This window comes from Nanorana parkeri, unplaced genomic scaffold (assembly GCF_000935625.1).
Source record: "Nanorana parkeri isolate BGI_ZX_2015 unplaced genomic scaffold, ASM93562v1 scaffold126, whole genome shotgun sequence".
NCBI lineage: Eukaryota > Metazoa > Chordata > Amphibia > Anura > Dicroglossidae > Nanorana > Nanorana parkeri.
The window spans coordinates 9,621-29,404 of record NW_017306394.1 but is presented as its reverse complement, the minus strand read 5'-3'; the positions used below and the strand labels follow the sequence as shown (position 1 = coordinate 29,404).

At 45.1% G+C, this 19,784-nt stretch overlaps 1 protein-coding gene across 1 annotated transcript in view; it reads right to left on the bottom strand.

The window, feature by feature from the left end:
* Positions 1 to 7,541, bottom strand: part of SIRT7 (sirtuin 7) — an 8,178-nt gene extending 637 nt beyond the window's left edge. Inside the window, exons 1-8 of the mRNA XM_018553627.1 lie at positions 7,421 to 7,541; positions 7,206 to 7,343; positions 6,712 to 6,816; positions 6,211 to 6,281; positions 5,116 to 5,188; positions 3,642 to 3,740; positions 3,138 to 3,374; positions 1,177 to 1,257 (exon numbers count right to left, since the gene is read on the bottom strand). Of these exons, the coding sequence (XP_018409129.1) occupies positions 1,177 to 1,257; positions 3,138 to 3,374; positions 3,642 to 3,740; positions 5,116 to 5,188; positions 6,211 to 6,281; positions 6,712 to 6,816; positions 7,206 to 7,343; positions 7,421 to 7,498 (882 nt within the window). The 5' untranslated portion in view covers positions 7,499 to 7,541. The remainder of the gene's footprint in view (positions 1 to 1,176; positions 1,258 to 3,137; positions 3,375 to 3,641; positions 3,741 to 5,115; positions 5,189 to 6,210; positions 6,282 to 6,711; positions 6,817 to 7,205; positions 7,344 to 7,420) is intronic.
* Between the last annotated feature and the right edge of the window lie 12,243 nt (positions 7,542 to 19,784).

The window sequence follows — 19,784 nt, the reverse complement described above, 5'->3', positions numbered from 1 at the left end:
TGACACACACACGCCTCCTGTGACTCACCTCCCCTCCCGCCTCCTGTTACTATGGACGCGGCCGGGAGGGGAGGTGAGTCACAGGACCCGCCCCCTCACTGTGAAGCCCGTCGGCAGTGCGGGGCCCCGGTGTTCGAACGCCGGGACCCTGCACTGCCCCATATTGCAGGACCGGACAGCACTGAGACTACCCGGTACCATTTGATCCGCGGACCGGGGGTTGGGGAACACTGCTCTAATGTATAGCAAGACTCACATCCACAGGGAAGGCCAGAGGCAAAGGCATGATGGGATTTGAGGTTTCACCACAGCTGTAATGCCACGGTTGCCTACCCCTGCATTATGGCTTTATAATTTAAAGGAGGCCACATGTTTTCCAATTTTCAGAAAAGGAAAGCACCTTCGCAATAGCTTGCTATATATTGAGCTTTGGGTCATGGGAGGAGGTTAGTATATGATCCTCCCGTGATCCTAAAGAGAAATATGGAGAAAAACACTTACCCCCATAGATCACTTTTTAGATGTGGTGGTTGCCTTAGTTTTCCCATATTTTACCTTGTGATCCTGCCAGTAACATTTCCTGTCCTAATGTTCACTCACTGTACTGTACTTATGGTGGAGCAGTGTTGTTACCCTTGGAGAGGAAGTGTGTAATGACTACTTAGCAGCTCCCCCATCATCTCCATTACATGACAAGAGGTGTTCTGTAGTCCTAACACGCTTCCCGATAACACAGTTTAAAAAAACAGAAGCCACATGACAGCATCGGATTTCTGGCAGGATTAAAAGTTGTTGTTTTTTTGCCCATTGAACAGGGATGGGTAAACACTTTAAACATGGTACATTTAACAGACCAAAAAAGGAACAAATAAGTTAATTTTTAGAGCTTACATACACTTTAGGAGGAGTGTTGCACCAGAAGCGAATATGTGCAGAGCTAATTTTTGTTTTTTCCATGTGTTTTTTTTCCGTTAATTTTCCGTTTTAACAAAACTGGCATTTCAATGTATTATATATGATGGCCGTGGGCCCCTAAGTATCACAACATGGGGTCAAACTTTATGCATTAATAAGCTTTCTATATTGTAAAAAAAAAAGGAAGTGACTTGTCCCAAATGGAAAGACATTTTTCCTTCAGCAAGTACTGTTAGCTTGTATTGTCCATATGAAAAGTACCTGCAAATTTACAATGTAAAGTTTTGGACGGCGACTTGCAGGTCTGTTCATTCCCCACAAACAATGGTACTTCTTTAGCACCTGAAAAGAACAGTTAATCAATTAATTGATGACAAATAAAAAATAAATAACTAATAGGCCAAATGCCAACATCTTCTTAAAAGAGACCTGATGTACCAATAAAATCAGAACTTAGGGTTGCCTTAGACCCAAATATCAAAAGCAGTGCTTCTGATTTAAGCATTACTCACTACATTTGTGATACTTATGACCTACCTTGAAGACCATGGGGAGAATTTATAAAAACAGGGGAGGAGAGAATCTGGAGCAGTTGCCCATGTCAACCAATGAGCACCTCTCTTCAGTTTGCTCAGGTAAGATTTGAAAATGGGACACAGAAGCTGATTGGTTGCAGCGCAAATCTGCTCCAGTTTTGATAAATTCTCCCCAATTAGTGCTTCTAAGGCCTCAATCACGTGGGGACTTTGATGCATTCTGTGATTCTTATGATAATAACCTACAGATTTTTGTGGCAGGAATCCCAGGTATCCGCACATGCGGCCGCTGTGTACGATTAGAAGGGGACTGCCACTGACAGATGTGGGCATTGTCATCCTGTCAGTGGCAGTCCCATTCTAATCATACATTGTACAATGCCATAAAGTTTGGGATAGATGTTTGTCTCTGGACACAGGATAGATGCATCCAGGGACAATCATCTGTCATTCTGAGCCTGATGAAGGGGACCGTGCGTGGCCCTGAAAGAGCTTGCACTTTAGTGATATGTCAATAAAATGGACCTTTGCTAATTGCACAAGGTATTATGGGGTGCTGGTGACATCTCTTGAAACTTGTAAAGCTGGCCATACACCTGTAGGTGATCTGCCGATTTTCTAGGGTCAGATGGAAAAAGTGCAACAGATTCCTCCATCTACGCTAAACTGTGTGGATGGCGGAATCTCCCACTGGGCCAAGCTTCAGTATCTTGCTAGTCGGCCGCGCTGGCTCTCAAAATACCTAATCAATGCCTGCATCCAATCAGATTGTTGAGAGCCATCGGGGCCGACTAGCAAGATACTGAAGCTTGGCTCAGTGGGAGAATCCTCCATCCACAGTTTAGCGTAGATGGAGGAATCGTTGCACTTTTTCCATCTGACCATAGAAAATCTGCAGATCTTCTATAGGTGTATGTGTCCAGCTTTACATGGACAATCATCTATCCGAACCACATGTAATCATACAATGATCTTCTTCTAAAGAGGCAAGCCGCCTGGCTACTGTGCTGGCAGTCTGGCATGAACACTTTGAGCCACAAACCCAAAACAGGAAAGCCAGAGAGGTGTCAGAGGTCCTGATCTACACACTTGCTATGGGTTTGTGACTCAGAAAGTATTAAAATCAGGAAGGTTAGCATAACAGCCAGCAAACAACTAGCCTAACCCTAAGGAAATCAGCAATGGTGGACCTATATTTCGCTTATAACAAGTTTCTTTCAAGTAAAAGACTAGAGTATTGAATAGTGCGGCCGGGAGTTAGAACCCCCGTCATGTTTTTACCGCTGTGTGTTCCAGCTTGGGAAATTGACCCTCTCTTATTGTCCTGGTGAACACCGTCACGGAGACTAAAATTGATGGGAAATCCAAATTTTGAGTTGTCTTCAGAACAGCAATAGAGGGGAAGGTTTGCAATGGGGACACTGATTCTTGATGGAACTGTCTAAGAGGTGATTACCCGTCATTTTGAAGTGTTTTCCCTCTTACTTTCTGTCTGTAGGGCAGGAAGTGAAGAGAAATCTGCCCAATAAGACAAAAATCTGCCAGGGTTTTAATTCATTCCCTGCTCTTTCCAAAATGGAGAAAAAAGGTTTGGCTTCAGATATAGTGAGAACTCTTAAAATAAAATTCATAACACTAGTTATAAATTATCTTCATACAAGCAGACTAGCGGTCACATGTACCTACCTTCAGGCTGGATCCCAGGCACAGGATGACATCGGCCTTGTCAGCGGCTTTCACAGCTCCCGCCCAGTTCAGCGGCTGTGCCAGCTTTCCCCGCTCGCCAAAGTGCACAATAGAGTCTCTCAGTTCTCCTCCGCACTTGTGACAATTACGTCCAGTGTTGTGCTTGTGAAGAGCAGTGCGTTCTGTCACGTCAAACAACCTCACATACTCTCTGTGTGGGGAACACGATGTGCAAACCTACAAAAGATAAGTTAAAGCTGAACTCCGGCCTTCCCTTCAGTCTTGCACAGCTGTACCGGCTCCTCTTCTGGACTGAAATTACTTGTTATTCTATTTAATTTTTTCACTGCACATCTGAGCATCTCACAATGTGCTGCAGCAAGTCAGATAGTCGGCCTGGTTTCCTGTCTGGAGAACATCCAGCATCATCTAGGTCTTTGCTCTACAGCCTGACAGCCTGTTAAGTGAGCACTAACCATCCCACGACCATGTAGACGTCCTTACCTCAATGTACATGTTTCCATGTACTTCAGAAGTGGCTTCTCGAGGTAATCCGCTGCGGAGGTGAAGTCCGTCACAATTCTGTGACACGACATGCTTCGTCTGTAGGAGAACGGAAAAATGCTAGAGTCGGATTTTCTGTCTTGTTTTAGATCTCCCAGTAGAACACACATTTGTATGGATTTTTGGTGATGTCGCTATGGGGCACACAAGTACATCCCCCCGGCATCCCATAATGCAGTGCCCAAGTGGCCAATTGCCAGGCCTAAGTGTTGCCACCATGAGGCTGGGTGATGTGCCTATCAGGGTAGAGATACTAACTTTAAACTTCAGGAAAAAGGACAGAAAATCAAATATTTTAAATGCTTACTTCTTTCCATAAACATTTTATATAGATGGTGAAGGCGAATACTATAGAACAGGAGTGGGCAATCTTGAAACTTCAGCTATTGTGAACCTACAAGTTCCACAAGGCACTGCAAGACTGAGAGCCACAGGCATGACTCCCAGGGGCATGTCTACACATGGAAGGCTTTTACAGGTAACGAACATGCCTAAAACAAAATAAAAATAGACATATAGGGGATTATTCACAAAGCTAGCCAAAGGATCAGTTGTAGTTTCGGCTGATCCTTCGGCTAGCTTCGGTTGCGGGAAGGGTTGCCGAAGGGTTGCTGTACGGGCTATTCACTATAACCCGTACAGCTCCCGAAGGCAGGCAAGCCGAAGTGACAGCCGAAGCAAGGCAAACGGCCTGCCGAAGGCCTCGCAAATGACAACTGGGAGGAGCCAGGCATGATCTCACAGCTGGGTCCGCCCAGTTGTAATCACAGATCAGTGTCCCCAAATGACCTGGGGATGCTGAATTGTAACTAAACAATGACAACTGGGCGGAGCTGGGCCGTGATGTTCGCCCAGTTGTTATTCATTGTCCGGGACCTGCTGGTAGACTCTAGCAGGTGCCGGCCAATAAGAAACAGTTAGGCATAGATAGCTGTCACTGCTCGCTCTGCACACTTTGTTTTGTGAATAGGGGTGAATGGCAGCAAGAGAGTGCCGGAGCTTTGGCTCAGCCGATCCAGGTTTTGAATCTGCTGAGTCGAAGTCACTACAGCTCAGTTATTCACTCGGATGCCTCTGACAGCTTAGTGAATAACCCTAATAATCTTATTAGAAGATAGTTGAAACAATGGTCTGGTGACAAAGCCTCTTTAAGAAATATTTTATTTTTATAGGGTTTTTGAAGAGGGTTGCAGTGCATATCTAGACGGTTATCTGGGTGGGTTGTCCCTCACTTCCTGGTGACAAGGAAAAGGAAGCAGCACAAAACAGCCATTAAAAAGTGACAAGAGTTTCTTACCCCTACCCAATCTACTCCCCGAGTGAGAGTTATGGCTGGAGATGGGCTCTGCTCTTTGCCTTATTGAATAATGTGAGCTTCATCTCACATTACAAAATATAGGCGTTAGTAACTTACCAGCCCTGCTCTGTGGAGCCGAGAAATGCACATGTGTGTGAAGGTTGGCTGCGCATCACTTAGATCACCAGTGCTACAGAAAGAAGCAAACAAAAAAATTAAGTATTTTACAGAAGAACTCACGGATTTTGAAAAGTCATCCCTTGCAGTGGGGCTACCCCTGCACTGTAAGGGTTAAATGCTTGATTGGTCTACGGGGAAATATAAAGAAGAAATACTCACCTGACCCCTGATCCTGCAGCAGAGACCGCTCACCTCTCTCCCCTTCCGCGTCTTCTTGTCTAATACATTGCATTAGACATGATGACCTCACGGATCCTTAGACCGCCGGAGCCTGGTGGAGAAGAGCCTGTGGGGACCGGTCTAGCAGCCAGGTGGGACTGAGGATCAGGTAAATATATCGTCTTTGTTTTCGCATCCTAGGCAAAACAAGCAGTTAACCTTTACAGTGCGGAGGAAGCCTAGGCTATGTTCCCACCATGTCTGGACCAGGTCTGCAAACGCAGTGCAGTGCATTTTTGCAGCGATTTCACCCCATTGTGGAGCGTTTTTTTTAATCTTTGGCTTAAAATGAGTTTTCTGGTGTGGTCCAGTGCTTTTGTATGCTTTCAGTGTATTCCAGACCAGAGAAAATGAGATAAGCAGCACTTTTTTTTTTTGTACGTCCAGTCCGGAACGGACTGCACTGGTGTGAACAGAGCCCAGAACGACCATAGGGATACATTGGGATGCTTTTTTGGTCCAGGAACAAACTGTTCTGGTCTGGACATGATCCGGACATGGTGTGAACAAGCCATGGAGAGCGACTACCAATCTCCTCTATAAATAGGTCATTTATATCATTCAAGCTGTAGCCATCCATAATGTTTTTGGACTTGCAACAAAAAAACAAACCTACGGGAACACAATTATCAGATTTCAGACAGAATTAAAGCCCATCTTTGGGCAAACAAAAACGCTCCACTTGCAGTGTAGCTGCCCTGGCGCTTCAAGAGTTAACTGCTCATTTATCCTTATTATTTTTCCCTGAAACAGCAGTATGGCCGCAGTAAGGCATACCGCTTCTTTATAAGTGGGGTGTTTGCGTCTGCTCACCTCACGCTTCTGCCCTTGTTCAGTAGAGTCCAGACACCGCTTGGTCCCCGATAATCGGGAATAGCAGCTGCCTGTTGGAAGCAAACAGATGGGTCACAAAACAAGATGGGAAACTAATCACTTTACATCAAAACTAGATTCAAATGGACACTATTTGTCACACCCGTTCATACACACAAATACACCGAATAACAATTCTCAGTATAGAAAAGGCATGCAGCCATGAACAGGAGGCTCAGTTGTTTGAACCTAATCAGAACGGTGAAGATGGGTGATCATAATGACCGATTGTGGAGTAATTGCTGAATAAACCAAAGGGAGCCGTTACCAGCTCTATACTACCAGCCAGTTTGGCCATGCAGGATGAGGAGAGCAACATACAGAGAAATAAGGGTGTAAGGTGATCAAAGGGAACCCAGCGGTGAATGTAATGAATCAGGATGAAGTTTCCCTTTAGTAAGCCTTTCATGCCACTCCTAAGGATCCATTAATTCCCCTTACCGTGCTTATTCCAGCTCCAGTGTAGATGACCATGTTTTTAGCGCCACGTAAAGCATCTGCCAGTTCCAGCACCTTTCCCTGCAGCACTTCATCTGTGTCATTAATCTAAATGAGACAACCGAAAATAAGCATCACAACAACATAAAATGTGACCGCCATCAATTCTACTGATGCACAAAGTGATCTCCACTGATGGCTACAGTGATTATACATTATGGGGGGCTATGACCAGAATATTTCCCACCTTTCAAAGGTCATGAACTAGTGATTCAGATGCTGTGTGTCATTGTCACCACTTCCCATCAGTGGTATGAATGATAAATGTGCCCAGCGACTGCCCCCTTTCCCTATCAGTGCTGGGCCCAGCGACTACCCCCTCTCCCCATCAGTGTTGTGCCCATTCACTGCCCCCTTTGCCCATCAGTGCTGTGCCTAGTAACCATTGCCCTGGGTTAGTGAGGTAACCACAGAACAGCCCCCTCCAGTGCAACAACCTCCTCTTCTCGGTGCCGCAGCCTCTCCCTCCTCTGCCGGTGTCTCTCCAGTTCCCGCACCAGCTCGGCGTAGCTTTCCAGCAGCTGCCGCTCCCCGGGGCTCCTCTCTGCCGCCGTCTTGTGTAATATGCGGGAGATCTGCAAGGAGAAAGCCGATATCCGCCATTATTCCCGTCCTTTCTGACACTCCCAGCCCGCTTCCCGGCATCTCCCACCTGCCTCCTCCGGTCCCTCTGCTGCTCCCGCCGCACTATCTCCTCCCGCATCTCCGCTTTCCGCTCCGCACGGCCCATTCTACCGGCAACTTCACTGAATAGACAGCAGCCGGGACTTTCGCTTCCGCGAGAAGTCAGCACCGGATGTGACGTTTCACCTGCGCCAGTTGCTCTGGACGCATCTAGCGACCTGGTAACCCATAGAAACCAGAGAGCAGGCTTCAGGAGCCTAGAGTGGCCTGGCTTATACAGACTGGCCTTGCCTAAGCATTGTTTACACCGGAATGGGAGAGATGGAGATCAGTCCCTGGATCACCCCATTGCAGACCTGTCTTTTTATTAGAGACTTCAGCAGTGAAAGCTCTTCAGCTCTTACCCACCTCATCATGAAGCCTGACTCCTCTTGCTGCATTCTCTCTGCAATGTAAAAAAACGAGGGGAAAGGAAGACTTCTTTGTTAAGATTATAGAAAGGTGGGCGGAGCTGGGAACCTAGTAAAGGTTGTCATTGATTTGTACAGGCAGCTGTACACAACACCTGTGACTCCCGGGCACAGAAATACGGCCCTTTTGTACTATGTACGGCCCTATGCGCCCATGTGTATGAGCCCATAAACAAACCGTATACCTAACAAATCAATTTCTTCTGCGTTTAAGGGCTAAGCTGTGTTAATGAATGCAGACTCAATGCAAGTACACTTAACAAAACAATTATTCTCTGCCCTGTTCACACCATACATGTGCATTGCATAACAATGAAGCATATGTGCATTTTATACAGTGCACAAAAACATTTTTCAATGCACCGTGTCACAATGCGCTGTTGTGCAAAGAGTTGAACGAAGTGTTATTTTGTGATGAGGGCTGTTACTGATTAAAATTTTCGTGTTCGATTAAACGACATTTTTTTAATCGATTAATTTTGATTAATTATAACGCACATACAGATCCAACTACATTGGCCTATACACATACAGCACAGCAATGAAGTAATAAAATAAACTAGGCTCACACTCATCCAGCACGTTATTAATCTCACGTGCCCCACTCAATATGGCCGCCGCTTGAGTGGGGCAACTCTGAATAATAACGTGCTGGATTAGTGTGATCCTAGTTCATTTTATTACTTCATTGCTGTGCTGTATGTGTATAGGCCAATGTCTTGGCTGGCGCTCGTGCAGAAAGTTTCTTGGGCAAACTCACCGGCCCAACAAAGGGAAGGGGGGAGGAGTCCAGTGACGTCACGGACATCAACGTCCCCGGACTCCTCCCCCCTTCCCTTCGTTAGCCGACGGAGCCACTTGGGTTCATCGACGTCACCGAACTCCTACCCCCTTCCCTTCCTTAGCTGACGGAGCCACTTGGGGAAGGGGGAGGAGTCCGGTGACGTCGATGTCCGTGACGCCCCCGGATCTTCGACGGGACTCCCGGAAGGCAGCGGAGAGGTGAGTATTTTCATTAGCGATCAAAAAAAATTAAATCGATCAAAAAGATTAATCAAGAAATTAATCGTTAATTTGCACAGCCCTATTTGTGATATTTCAATAAAGTTAAAACCTTCCTCTACACAACGCACACCAGGGATCATGTGCTATACGGACCATAACACGCACAAGCCATTGTGAACGGGACCTGAATAAAACAAATGCAGGGGGCCCCTGTGAATGAGGGTGATTCAACAGTTGTCGTCTACCAAAAATTCCAAATTGGATAGTTACCCAGGGCCAAACTGAATGTTCACCCTAAGGCCCCTAATTCAAATGGGGGTGTTTTGCCCCATCTAGCATGAAAGGCTGTTTTTCGATGGGTCTGGAGCTGCGGGAAGAAGCATGCAGGTATCTCATGTAAGTCTATGGAGACGGAGGAGCTGATGCGCCCTCACATGCTACTTCCCACAGCTCCCAGCTCTAACAGCCACTCACAGACAGTGCAGGGACCTGGATCTATCATATCTGCGTCCGAGGCCGTACATCGCCTGTGTGCATCTGTCAAAGGTCGAAACTGCGGGAAGTAGCATGTGAGGGCGCACAGCTCCTCCGTCTTCATAGACTTAAATAAGATGCCCCCATGCTTCTTCCAGCAGCTCTGGGCATACGAAAAAATGGTCCTTCATGCTTTAGGGCCCCCCCATGTGAATGAGGCCTAAAAAGTGCATTTCACTTTTCTTTAAATACGTAACTATGTGCGATATATTTAACAAAATAGGATTTTGGCCAGCAAACAATTGGTTAATTATAGGGAACACAGTTTCTTCTTATGTACGAAGCTCAGTGAACATTCGCAGCAGACCACTTTACTAAATCAACCCCAGTAAATTTACACATTTCTTAAAGTAGGACTGAAGCCCAAATGTTTTTTTCGTGGTTTTGAATAGAATAAGGGAGGGTTATAACCCCGGTCAGCGTATTTTGTGCTGTGTCCCATTAGGGAGATTTCCCTTCACTTCCTGTCTGATAGCCACAACAGGACGTGAGAGGAAATCCCTGGTGTCGCCAGAAATAGTATCCACAGTGGAAGATTTACCATCTATTCCTGTTTTGGTGACAACTCAAAATTTGGGGTTTTCTCTATTACTTTCATTGGTAACCAGGACACAGAGAGGGTGAATCTCCCTAACGGGGAGTTTGGGCTTCAGTTGCCCTTTAATGGTGTTTTAAATCAGACCTGTTATAGTGAGAAAAAATTATTTTAGGGCACGGTTGGGCAACTCCGGTGTTCTATCGAGACATCCAACTCGCCGAAATCTCCAATTACGACACTTACGGTGACTTTCGATGAGATGGCGTTAGACTGGACTGGCATTTTCACAATACTCATCGAGTTCTCCAGCACTTGGCATACGACTAGTCTGCACATGCGCACTGACTGCTGTTGGAGAACTCCAAGAGTATTGTGAAAATGCTTGTTTGCGCATGCACAACGCCAATGTACAGAGCTCCTCCAGTCAGTCTATTCACCAGAAGTGACATAATTGGAGATTTCGACGAGCTAACTATTTCGATAGAACACCGGCCCTTCGGCTGTGCTTTAACTACAAATCCCAATATGCCTCTGCCTCTAAGGGGCCATGCCTGTAACTATCAGTCTTGCAATGCCTCATGGGACTTGTAGTTCCACAACCGCTGGATGGCCAGAGTTGCCCACCCCTGTTTTAGGATATGAACCTCAGGTCCAGGAAGGAAGCAGACAATGAACGTACCAAACACGGATTTTTAAAAGATGTTTAATGGCAATATACAATATAAAATAGACCTTATATCAAACATACATAATATACAATAGGATTGAACCCAAGACCGCTGGGGCTTCCAGCAAGCCAGGTCGGTCTACGTGTAATCCAGGGAGGCCGATTCATAAAAAAAAAACAACATATGTCTGCTACCCACAGCAACCAGACACTAGAAATTATTTTTCCCGGACATAAATACAATAAATTACCCCCCTTTTAAAAAAATCATTTTGGTTACCACTCGGGCCCCATTCCTAGAACCCGCTGTTTATATTTCCGATGCCCACCCAGACCCTTGCCTGGACACCTCCTGCCCTGACACAAAGACTAATTTTCCCAAATTCCTGTCCATGGCTATGCTTGTGGACCCTAAACTGTAACATCGGGCATTCCCTTTAAAAAAAAAAAGTTTGAGGCTATCTGGTTGTTCCGGGTAACAGATTCTCTTTTTTGTTGTTGTAAATAAGCCCCTCCCAGATCAATTCTGGCCCTTTAAAACCATCCCTGTGCTGGACGTGAGGAATAAATTAACATCATATACACTTCTCGTGATATCTACAGATTCCGATGCTACAATAATTTAGCAATAAGTACTAGCATATGTATTCGTGATACAACCTGTACCAGTGGCTGAAGACACACTCTTGGAGACACCGAGACTTACGTATTACATAGTGCAAATAGCAATGGTGTGCGTGATCCAGAGCAACCAATGAGAGCGGTTCCGAGGGAAGGGAGATGAGCTCTGATTGGTTGCTGCGGCTGTATGTGATTTAAAAAAAAAAAGACTGTAGACTTTCACAAAGGGGAGTAAAAACAGCCTACAGCGAGCTGAGCCCTGCTGGGATGCAGCGTACGACAGACAGGACTGTTCCAATGAGGATCCAAAATAGAGCATTGCCTAATGGAATGCAGTAAAACAATATCCAGACTCCTCGCTCTATGGGTCACCATGCACGTTACAATCCTAACGTACAATATTTGTACAATCCACTTTAAATTTACCAAAACTATGTAATATAAGGGCCTACCTATTTAATCCAATCAACTTGTATGCAATCAAACAAGCCCTTGTACTACTTAGCTGTTGGTAGAGCTAAAGGAGAATGGACAATCAGATTGTAGTGGGGTCTATTTGTACACAATTTACAGGGCCCTTTGCCCTGGGAATATCTTTGAAAATTCGTTTTGGGGGCGAATAATGTCAAAAATGAACGTTTCCAGTTTGAATGCATTGCCTTGTAATATTACATTATGGCCACTAGGTGGAGCTGAGGAGCACCGGAAATAACGTTTTTATATGATCCACACCGCCATCTAGTGGCCAAAATGTAGTATCAATATTAATTTCCAATGCTCATCCAAAGTGTAGTATCACATGATAATGGAAAAATATATTAAGAATGTTCATTTTTGGTATTATTCACCCAAATCGAACATTTACAGATGTTCACAGGGCATGGGGTCCTGCAAATTGTTTATAAACCGACCCCAATGGGTATGGTGAGCTTTATTGAATGTGAGAGATTGACATGAATGCAGTGTCCAAAATATCGGATTTCTTTTACCTGCAAAAGTAGACCATATGACCCAAGCAGTCCCTATTCTCCTGCCATTTCATGAATTCAAAGCCTCTCCCAGAAGTCTGCACAAGGCTTGCGGTAGAACAATGCTATGGTATGGAATATGGCATCCCAACCATTCTGTCATGTTTACTGCACTGGGAGTTCCGTCTTTCTGAAAGACGCATGCTTGCTGGGATGCAGTAGAAAGTCCAATGTCTCTAATTTAATCGCTGGGACTCAATGTGTGAGGATCTCCCACTTACACTCAGTCTGAAGGATTTCAGTATGTGCACTAGAGGTCTATGCGGCAATCTAAAGTGGATGGGATTGCTTTTTTCTGCACATAACCCGCCCCCCAATGTCATGTATACTTACCCATCCACAATCCCTCCCCGCCTCCGCACTGCCGGAACCCTCGCAAGGAGCGAGACTGATGGGAAGTGGCAGGGATCCTTTACTTTCAATTTAAAATCCATATACAATCCCATTATAATAGAAACATATATTGCCTATACAAAGTATTCACTCCTTAGTCATAGAACATCGAATCACAGTGGGGGTGGCGGCTTGCACCAAAAGGCATGCTACATGCATTCTCGTGTGCTGCCATTGAAGTCTATGGGGTAAAAAAAAACGCACACCTGAACTATTTTTCCCAACGCAGGGAGGTGCAGTTCATGGGTGTGAACGGTCCACCATAGAAAAAAAAAAGTGTCAATCATCATCTTGTGCATTAATGTGCGTTGGCCAATCAACGTTAAATCGCACACATGTGGACAGGGCCTGAGGCTTGAGAGATTTGTCTATTAGCAAGAAACTGACCCGAAATGAAGCCAAAACTGCACAGGAATGTCTTAAAATAACATTGCTGATGTCCTGGGAGGGAATTGCAACTCCCATTGTGTCCTATCCACCCAGACTCAATGCTACTAAATAATAACTAGAAGGGGGTGAATACTTATGCAATAAGCTTATCCACCCAGACTCGAGGCTACTAAATAATAACTAGAAGAGGGTGAATACTTATGCAGTAGGCTTATCCACCCAGACTCAAGGCTACTAAAAATTACTAGATGGGGGTGAATAATTATGCAATAAGCTTATCTACCCAGACTCAAGGCTACTAAATAATAACTAGAAGGGGAGAGGGGGGATACTTATGCAATAGGTTTATCCACCCATACTCAAGGCTACTAAATAATAACTAGAGAGGGGTGAATACTTTTGCAATAGGCTTATATACCCAGACTTAAGGCTACTAAATAATAACTAGAAGAGGGTGAATACTTATGCAGTAGGCTTATCCACCCAGACTCAAGGCTACTAAAAATTACTAGATGGGGGTGAATAATTATGCAATAAGCTTATCTACCCAGACTCAAGGCTACTAAATAATAACTAGAAGGGGAGAGGGGGGATACTTATGCAATAGGTTTATCTACCCAGACTCAAGGCTACTAAATAATAACTAGAAGGGGAGAGGGGGGATACTTATGCAATAGGTTTATCCACCCATACTCAAGGCTACTAAATAATAACTAGAGAGGGGTGAATACTTTTGCAATAGGCTTATATACCCAGACTTAAGGCTACTAAATAATAACTGGAAGGGGGTGAATACTTATGCAGTAGGCTTATCTACTCAGACTCGAGGCTACTAAATAATAACTAGAGAGGGGTGAATACTTTTGCAATAGGCTTATATACCCAGACTTAAGGCTACTAAATAATAACTAGAAGGGGGTGAATACTTTTGCAATAGGCTTATCCACCCAGACTCAAGGCTACTAAATAATAACTGAAAGGGGGTGAATACTTATGCAGTAGGCTTATCTACTCAGACTCGAGGCTACTAAATAATACCTGGAAGGGGGTGAATACTTTTGCAATAGGCTTATCCACACAGACTCGAGGCTACTAAATAATAACTGGAAGGGGGTGAATACTTTTGCAATAGGCTTATCCACCCAGACTCGATGCTACTACATAATAACTGGAAGGGGGTGAATACTTATGCAGTAGGCTTATCTACTCAGACTCGTGGCTACTAAATATTAACTAGAAGGGGGTGAATACTTTTGCAATAGGCTTATCCACCCAGATTCAATGCTGCTAAATAATAACTAGAAGGGGGTGCAATGAGCTCTGTTGTGTTTTTTCATTGTGATTCATCACTTTGCACAGATCCGTTTTCACTTTGACATGGGAGAGTCTATTTCTCAGGGTCAGGGTTAGTAAGAAAAAAAACAAACCCACTGTGACTCTGTGTTCTATGACAGAGGTAGGCAACCTCGGCACTCCAGCGGTATTGAAACTACTACGTGTAGTGATGTGTACTAGTAGTCCAAAGAGGGGCGGATGTAGGCGGGGCAGTGGCACTAAGTCTGCGCAGCTGCAGTTCCTGAGTATAGTTGTCACCCTCCCTATGCCCAGCAGTCATATAACACAGATTGGGTGCAGAGGGAATGTGCATTACTGTAGAACTCTTCTGGCATATAAAACACTTCCTGTCTATGTTTCCTTCCTCCTCCCTATTTAGTTGGAGTTGCCCTATAATGGTGTAACGCAGGGGCGTGCAAACTCCGGCCCTCCAGCTGTGGTGAAGCTACAAATCCCATGATGCATCTGTCTTTAGGAGTCATGCTTGTGGCTTTGAGAACCTTGCAATGCCTCATGGGATTTGTAGTTCCACAACAGCTAGAGGGCCGGAGTTGGCCCACCCCTGCTGTAACATTTCCTTTGGAGCCCAGAGGTAACTGACACAGACTCGATGGTCTGCCACACAACAACTGTCACACCGAAATGAACAATTCAATCTTTAAATACAATACAAAAGGTGAATATCAGAGCAGCAGCAAATACAAAAGAAAGTCACAAAACTCGACAAGTTAAAGAGATCGTCCACTGAGCTGCACATTCCCTCGACTTCCAGCCGGGAGGGCTTTTAATGTAAGTAGCCCCTTTATCCAACTGTGTCCACGGTGCAAGTAAAATTAATTCTCCCATCTTGTAATTGGCTGTCTCGGTGTTACCCTAGCCAGCCAATCAGAAAACCAGACAGACAATGGTCAACAAAGTCAAATCTGCTAGTAAACAGGGAACGGTTCACCATTCTGATAAGTCAGAGATAGCTGGAAGAGAATGGAAGGTTCAGTGCACATACGATATGCTGCATCCGTGTGAACTACACACAATACAAGTAATATCAGTCTATTATCCTGTAGAAGACATTATGCTGCAGAAGAGGAACACGGGAGTGGAAGGCGACGGCCTGCTTCTAATGAAGGTTTTGGTGTGTTTTGAGCATTATAAGCCCCGCCTCCTTTATACATGCAGGCTGCCATAGCAGAGTTAAAGCAGACCTCTCATGAAAATGAAAGGTTCTCTTTAACAAGAAATGTTAACATTATATGCACAGATCAGTGATGTGGCTCCAATTCTTAGGAATCTATTATAAACAATTCTTGGGGCCCTCAGAATATGTTTGAACAGTCGTTTTGGGTGAATGATGCCAAAAACGAAAATTCTCAATACGGTATATGTTTTCAGGTCCAGTGTATTGTGATGCAATACTGCAGTATGGCCACTAGGTGGAGCTGAGGAGCACAGGAAATAAATACTTATATTCTATGCTCCAAAACGCCATCTAGTGACCACAATACTTATTTTTTATGCTCCTCAGCTCCATCTAGTGGCCATGATACTTGTTTCCTATACTCCTCAGCTCCATCTAGTGGCCATGATACTTGTTTCCTATACTCCTCAGCTCCATCTAGGGCCATGATACTTGTTTCCTATACTCCTCAGTTCCATCTAGTGCCCATAATACTAATTTCCTATGCTGCTCAGCTCCATCTAGTGAAGTGAATATACTTATTTACTATGCTCCTCAGCTCCATCTAATGCCCATAATACCTATTTCCTATGCTCCTCAGCTCCATCTAGTGACCATAATACTTATTTCCTATGCTCCTCAGCTCCATCTAATGCCTATAATACTTATTTCCTATGCTCCTCAGCTCCATCTAGTGCCCATAACACTTATTCCCAATGCTCCTCAGCTCCATCTAGTGGCCATAATACCCATTTCCTATGCTCTTCAGCTCCATCTAATGCCCATAATACTTATTTCCTATGCTCCTCAGCTCCATCTAATGCCCATAATACCTTTTCCCAATGCTCCTCAGCTCCATCTAATGCCCATAATACTTATTTCCTATGCTCCTTTGTGCCATCTAGTGCCCATGCTGCAGTATGAAGCACAGAGGAATTGAGTAGTGCTTAAAGTATATCTAAAGCCACTTTTTTCGTTTTAGACAGAGTAGGGAATGGTGAAAATTCCCATCTATTTTTGCCCATGTGTGTCCCAGGCAAGAAATTCCCTTCACTTCCTGTCTTGTAGACCCAACAAGTGGAGGTAATCTCTCCAAAGCAAGATAAATCCCCTTGCAGATAGTAGTCATTGGAACAAATGTCCATTTTGCAAGATTTCCTGTCTATGCAAGTCAAAATATTACATCTAGATATCCCATGATGCATCTGTCTTTAGGCGGCATGCTTGTGGCTGTGAGAACCTTGCAATCATGGGATTTGTAGTTCCTGGTGAGGACACATATAGCAGTTATGACCTGACATAGGTTCCAGCACTCACCACTCTATCTACTGGCTTTAGATATACTTTACACAAAAAACTCCGGGCACACAGACTTTAATTGAAATATATGACTTAATAGCCACAAAGGCTATAAATGCACTTTGTGTGCACTAAATGCCTCTGCAATGTGATTGTGGCAGTGACATCATCACTGTGCTGCACATGGCATGTAGAGAGGAGAGCTGTGGGAGGGGCTCAGCAAGCTCCACCCACTACAGGCTGCCTGCAGAAAGCTAGAGGAGGGGCGGGGACAAGACCAGTCTCCCTGTACAAAAACGGAGAAGGCCAGTGACTGGTCTTTACTACAGGAAGCCCCCAGTCTCACGCTGGATTACTGCACGCATCTGGAAGAAATACACAAAGCTCACCAAGAAGAACACACATGACTCTTGTTTGAAGACAATATTTGCTGATCCCGGAGTACAGCTTTAGTTAATTGGCTTCTCCTCCCGCTAACCTCATTTGCAGCATTATGTTCACTATTGAATTCCTGGTGCCCCCTGAATGCTGGCGGACCATGCAAGCTTCATAAACGGCTGAGTGTAGATAGCTTCATGTACCAGAACGTTGTGAGCAATAAAAAAAAAAGCCTTCTACGATCGACAGATCTCGCAATCTATTGTTGACACAGAGACACCACCGACGTCCAAATGCCTCCACCACGTCAATAACAGAGAAACAATACCACCCACAGCAAGAGGAACCCACGTCAAAACTGCACACGGACCACAATGGGAACAAGTACGGACATCACGCGAACGACATACCGGTCCAGAAGCTGTATAATCTCACGGCACGAAATTACACAACGACCCGATAAAAAGAGCAGCATAGTCTGAGACCACAAAAGTACACGGCACGCACGTGTGAAGACTAAAGAGGGAAACCTGCACACAGACACTCCGGAAGTCGTCAGTCACAATTCCACAGACAAGCAGAACCACCAGACGTCACGTCGTAGACTGGGCCACAACACTGCATACGTCACGGTTCAACTACACACAACCGACCCACAACGAGCGCTACAATCTTACGTCACACTGTACACTGATAGGGACCCTGACAGCTGGACAGCACACGGGAAACTGAGCACAAATAACGCCGTCACGTTCAAAAGTGTCTAGGAAAACAAAAATGTCTACCAACCGGATTGAGACAAAGGTATTGGTCGCCCCCCAAGGCAGAGCCGACGACATGTTCTGACCAGAGTGTGTGTGTGTGTGGGTGTGTGTGTGTGTGTGTGTGTGTGTGTGTGTGTGTTAAAGTGTATGGTTCTGGCAGCTGTATTTATAATAGACTAAAGGTGTGTGTGTGTGTTTGTGGGGGGGGGTATTTTATATTTAATGGAAGAATTTCAGGAAATGCTATTGGTAGGAAATGTAGAGGTTGTAGAACCTAAGTGATTATGGCGAAGGCTTTTAAGCCCAATGCCTCACCATGAAACCAGTTGTGGCCCATGGCAAATAGTAAGGTTCTCCTTGGTGAAATGTGATTGGATGCCAAGAGCAGAACACTCTCCTCCAGTTCTCATCACTTGCTGAAGGTTGAACACTGGCCCATGGCATCCAAACAGGTTCTCCTTTACAATGAGAGGTAAAATGTGATTGGTTGCCAAGAGCAGCACATTCGACTCCAGCTGTTATCACTTGCTGAATACTGAACACTGGTCCATGGCATCCAATCAGCTGCTCCTTAACAATGATAGCTGGAATGTGATTGGTTGCCAAGAGCAGCACACTCTCTTCCAGCTGTCATCACTTGCTGAAGGTTGAACACTGGCCCATGGTATCCAATCAATTTCCCCTTTTCAATGACAGGTGAAATGTGATAGGTTGCCGAGAGCAGCACATTCACCTCCAGCTCCTATCACTTGCTGAATGCTGAACACTGGTCCATGGCATCCAATCAGATGGTCCTTAACAATGATAGCTGGAATGTGATTGGTTGCCAAGAGCACCACACTCTCATCAAGCTCTCAAAACTTGCTGAGAGTTTAACTCTGGCCATAGCATGCAATCAGGTTCTCCTTTACAATGAGAGGTGAAATGTGATTGGTTGCCAAGAGCAGCACATTCGCCTCCAGCTCTTATCACTTGCTGAATACTGAACACTGGTCCATTGCATCCAATCAGCTGCTCCTTAACAATGATAACTGGAATGTGATTGGTTGCCAATAGCAGCACACTCTCGTCAAGCTCTCAAAACTTGCTGATGCTTGAACTCTGGCCCATGGCATCCAATCAGATGGTCCTTAACAATGATAGCTGGAATGTGATTGGTTGCCAAGAGCAGCACACTCTCATCCAACTCTAAACACTTTCCAATGGCTGAATGGTTTGTTTTAAATCTGAAGCAAAAGCAGACTCCCTGGTTCCTCTGACAGGTGACACCTAGCTGCTACGGGTCCTCTTTAGCTTCAGTTGCATCAGTCAACCCCACAAGGGTATGTGCAGGGAAACTAAAGCGAAAACCCACAGCAGCTAGCTGCCCCGTTTCGGGGAAGATGACAGGTCCACTTTTTGCTCCACTAGAGCTTTTTTTTTCTCCAGAACAACCAATCACCTTTCATTCTCTGGGAGACTGAAACACAAAAGTTTTTAACAGAGTGGACACTTTTTTCCCCAGACACTTTTGTACATGAGGACCAGTGACTGTTCCAACAGGGGAACCAAAGGTGGAAGATGTTGATGGCTTTGCAGCCTCTCCTCTTGTCTTCGTGATGGCTGAGGGTCAGAGTGCTTAGAAGGTAGGTCAAATGTGTCATGGCCAGACCTTGCCACCAGGTGTCACCTGCCCCTATCTGCAGACGCACAGATGTAGACAACCTATGTTCCCTGCCAAAGAACCCAAACCAATTCACTTCTCCTACTGCTGATGTGATGGAGCCACCTGAACATCACTCGCCAATGTTCCTTCT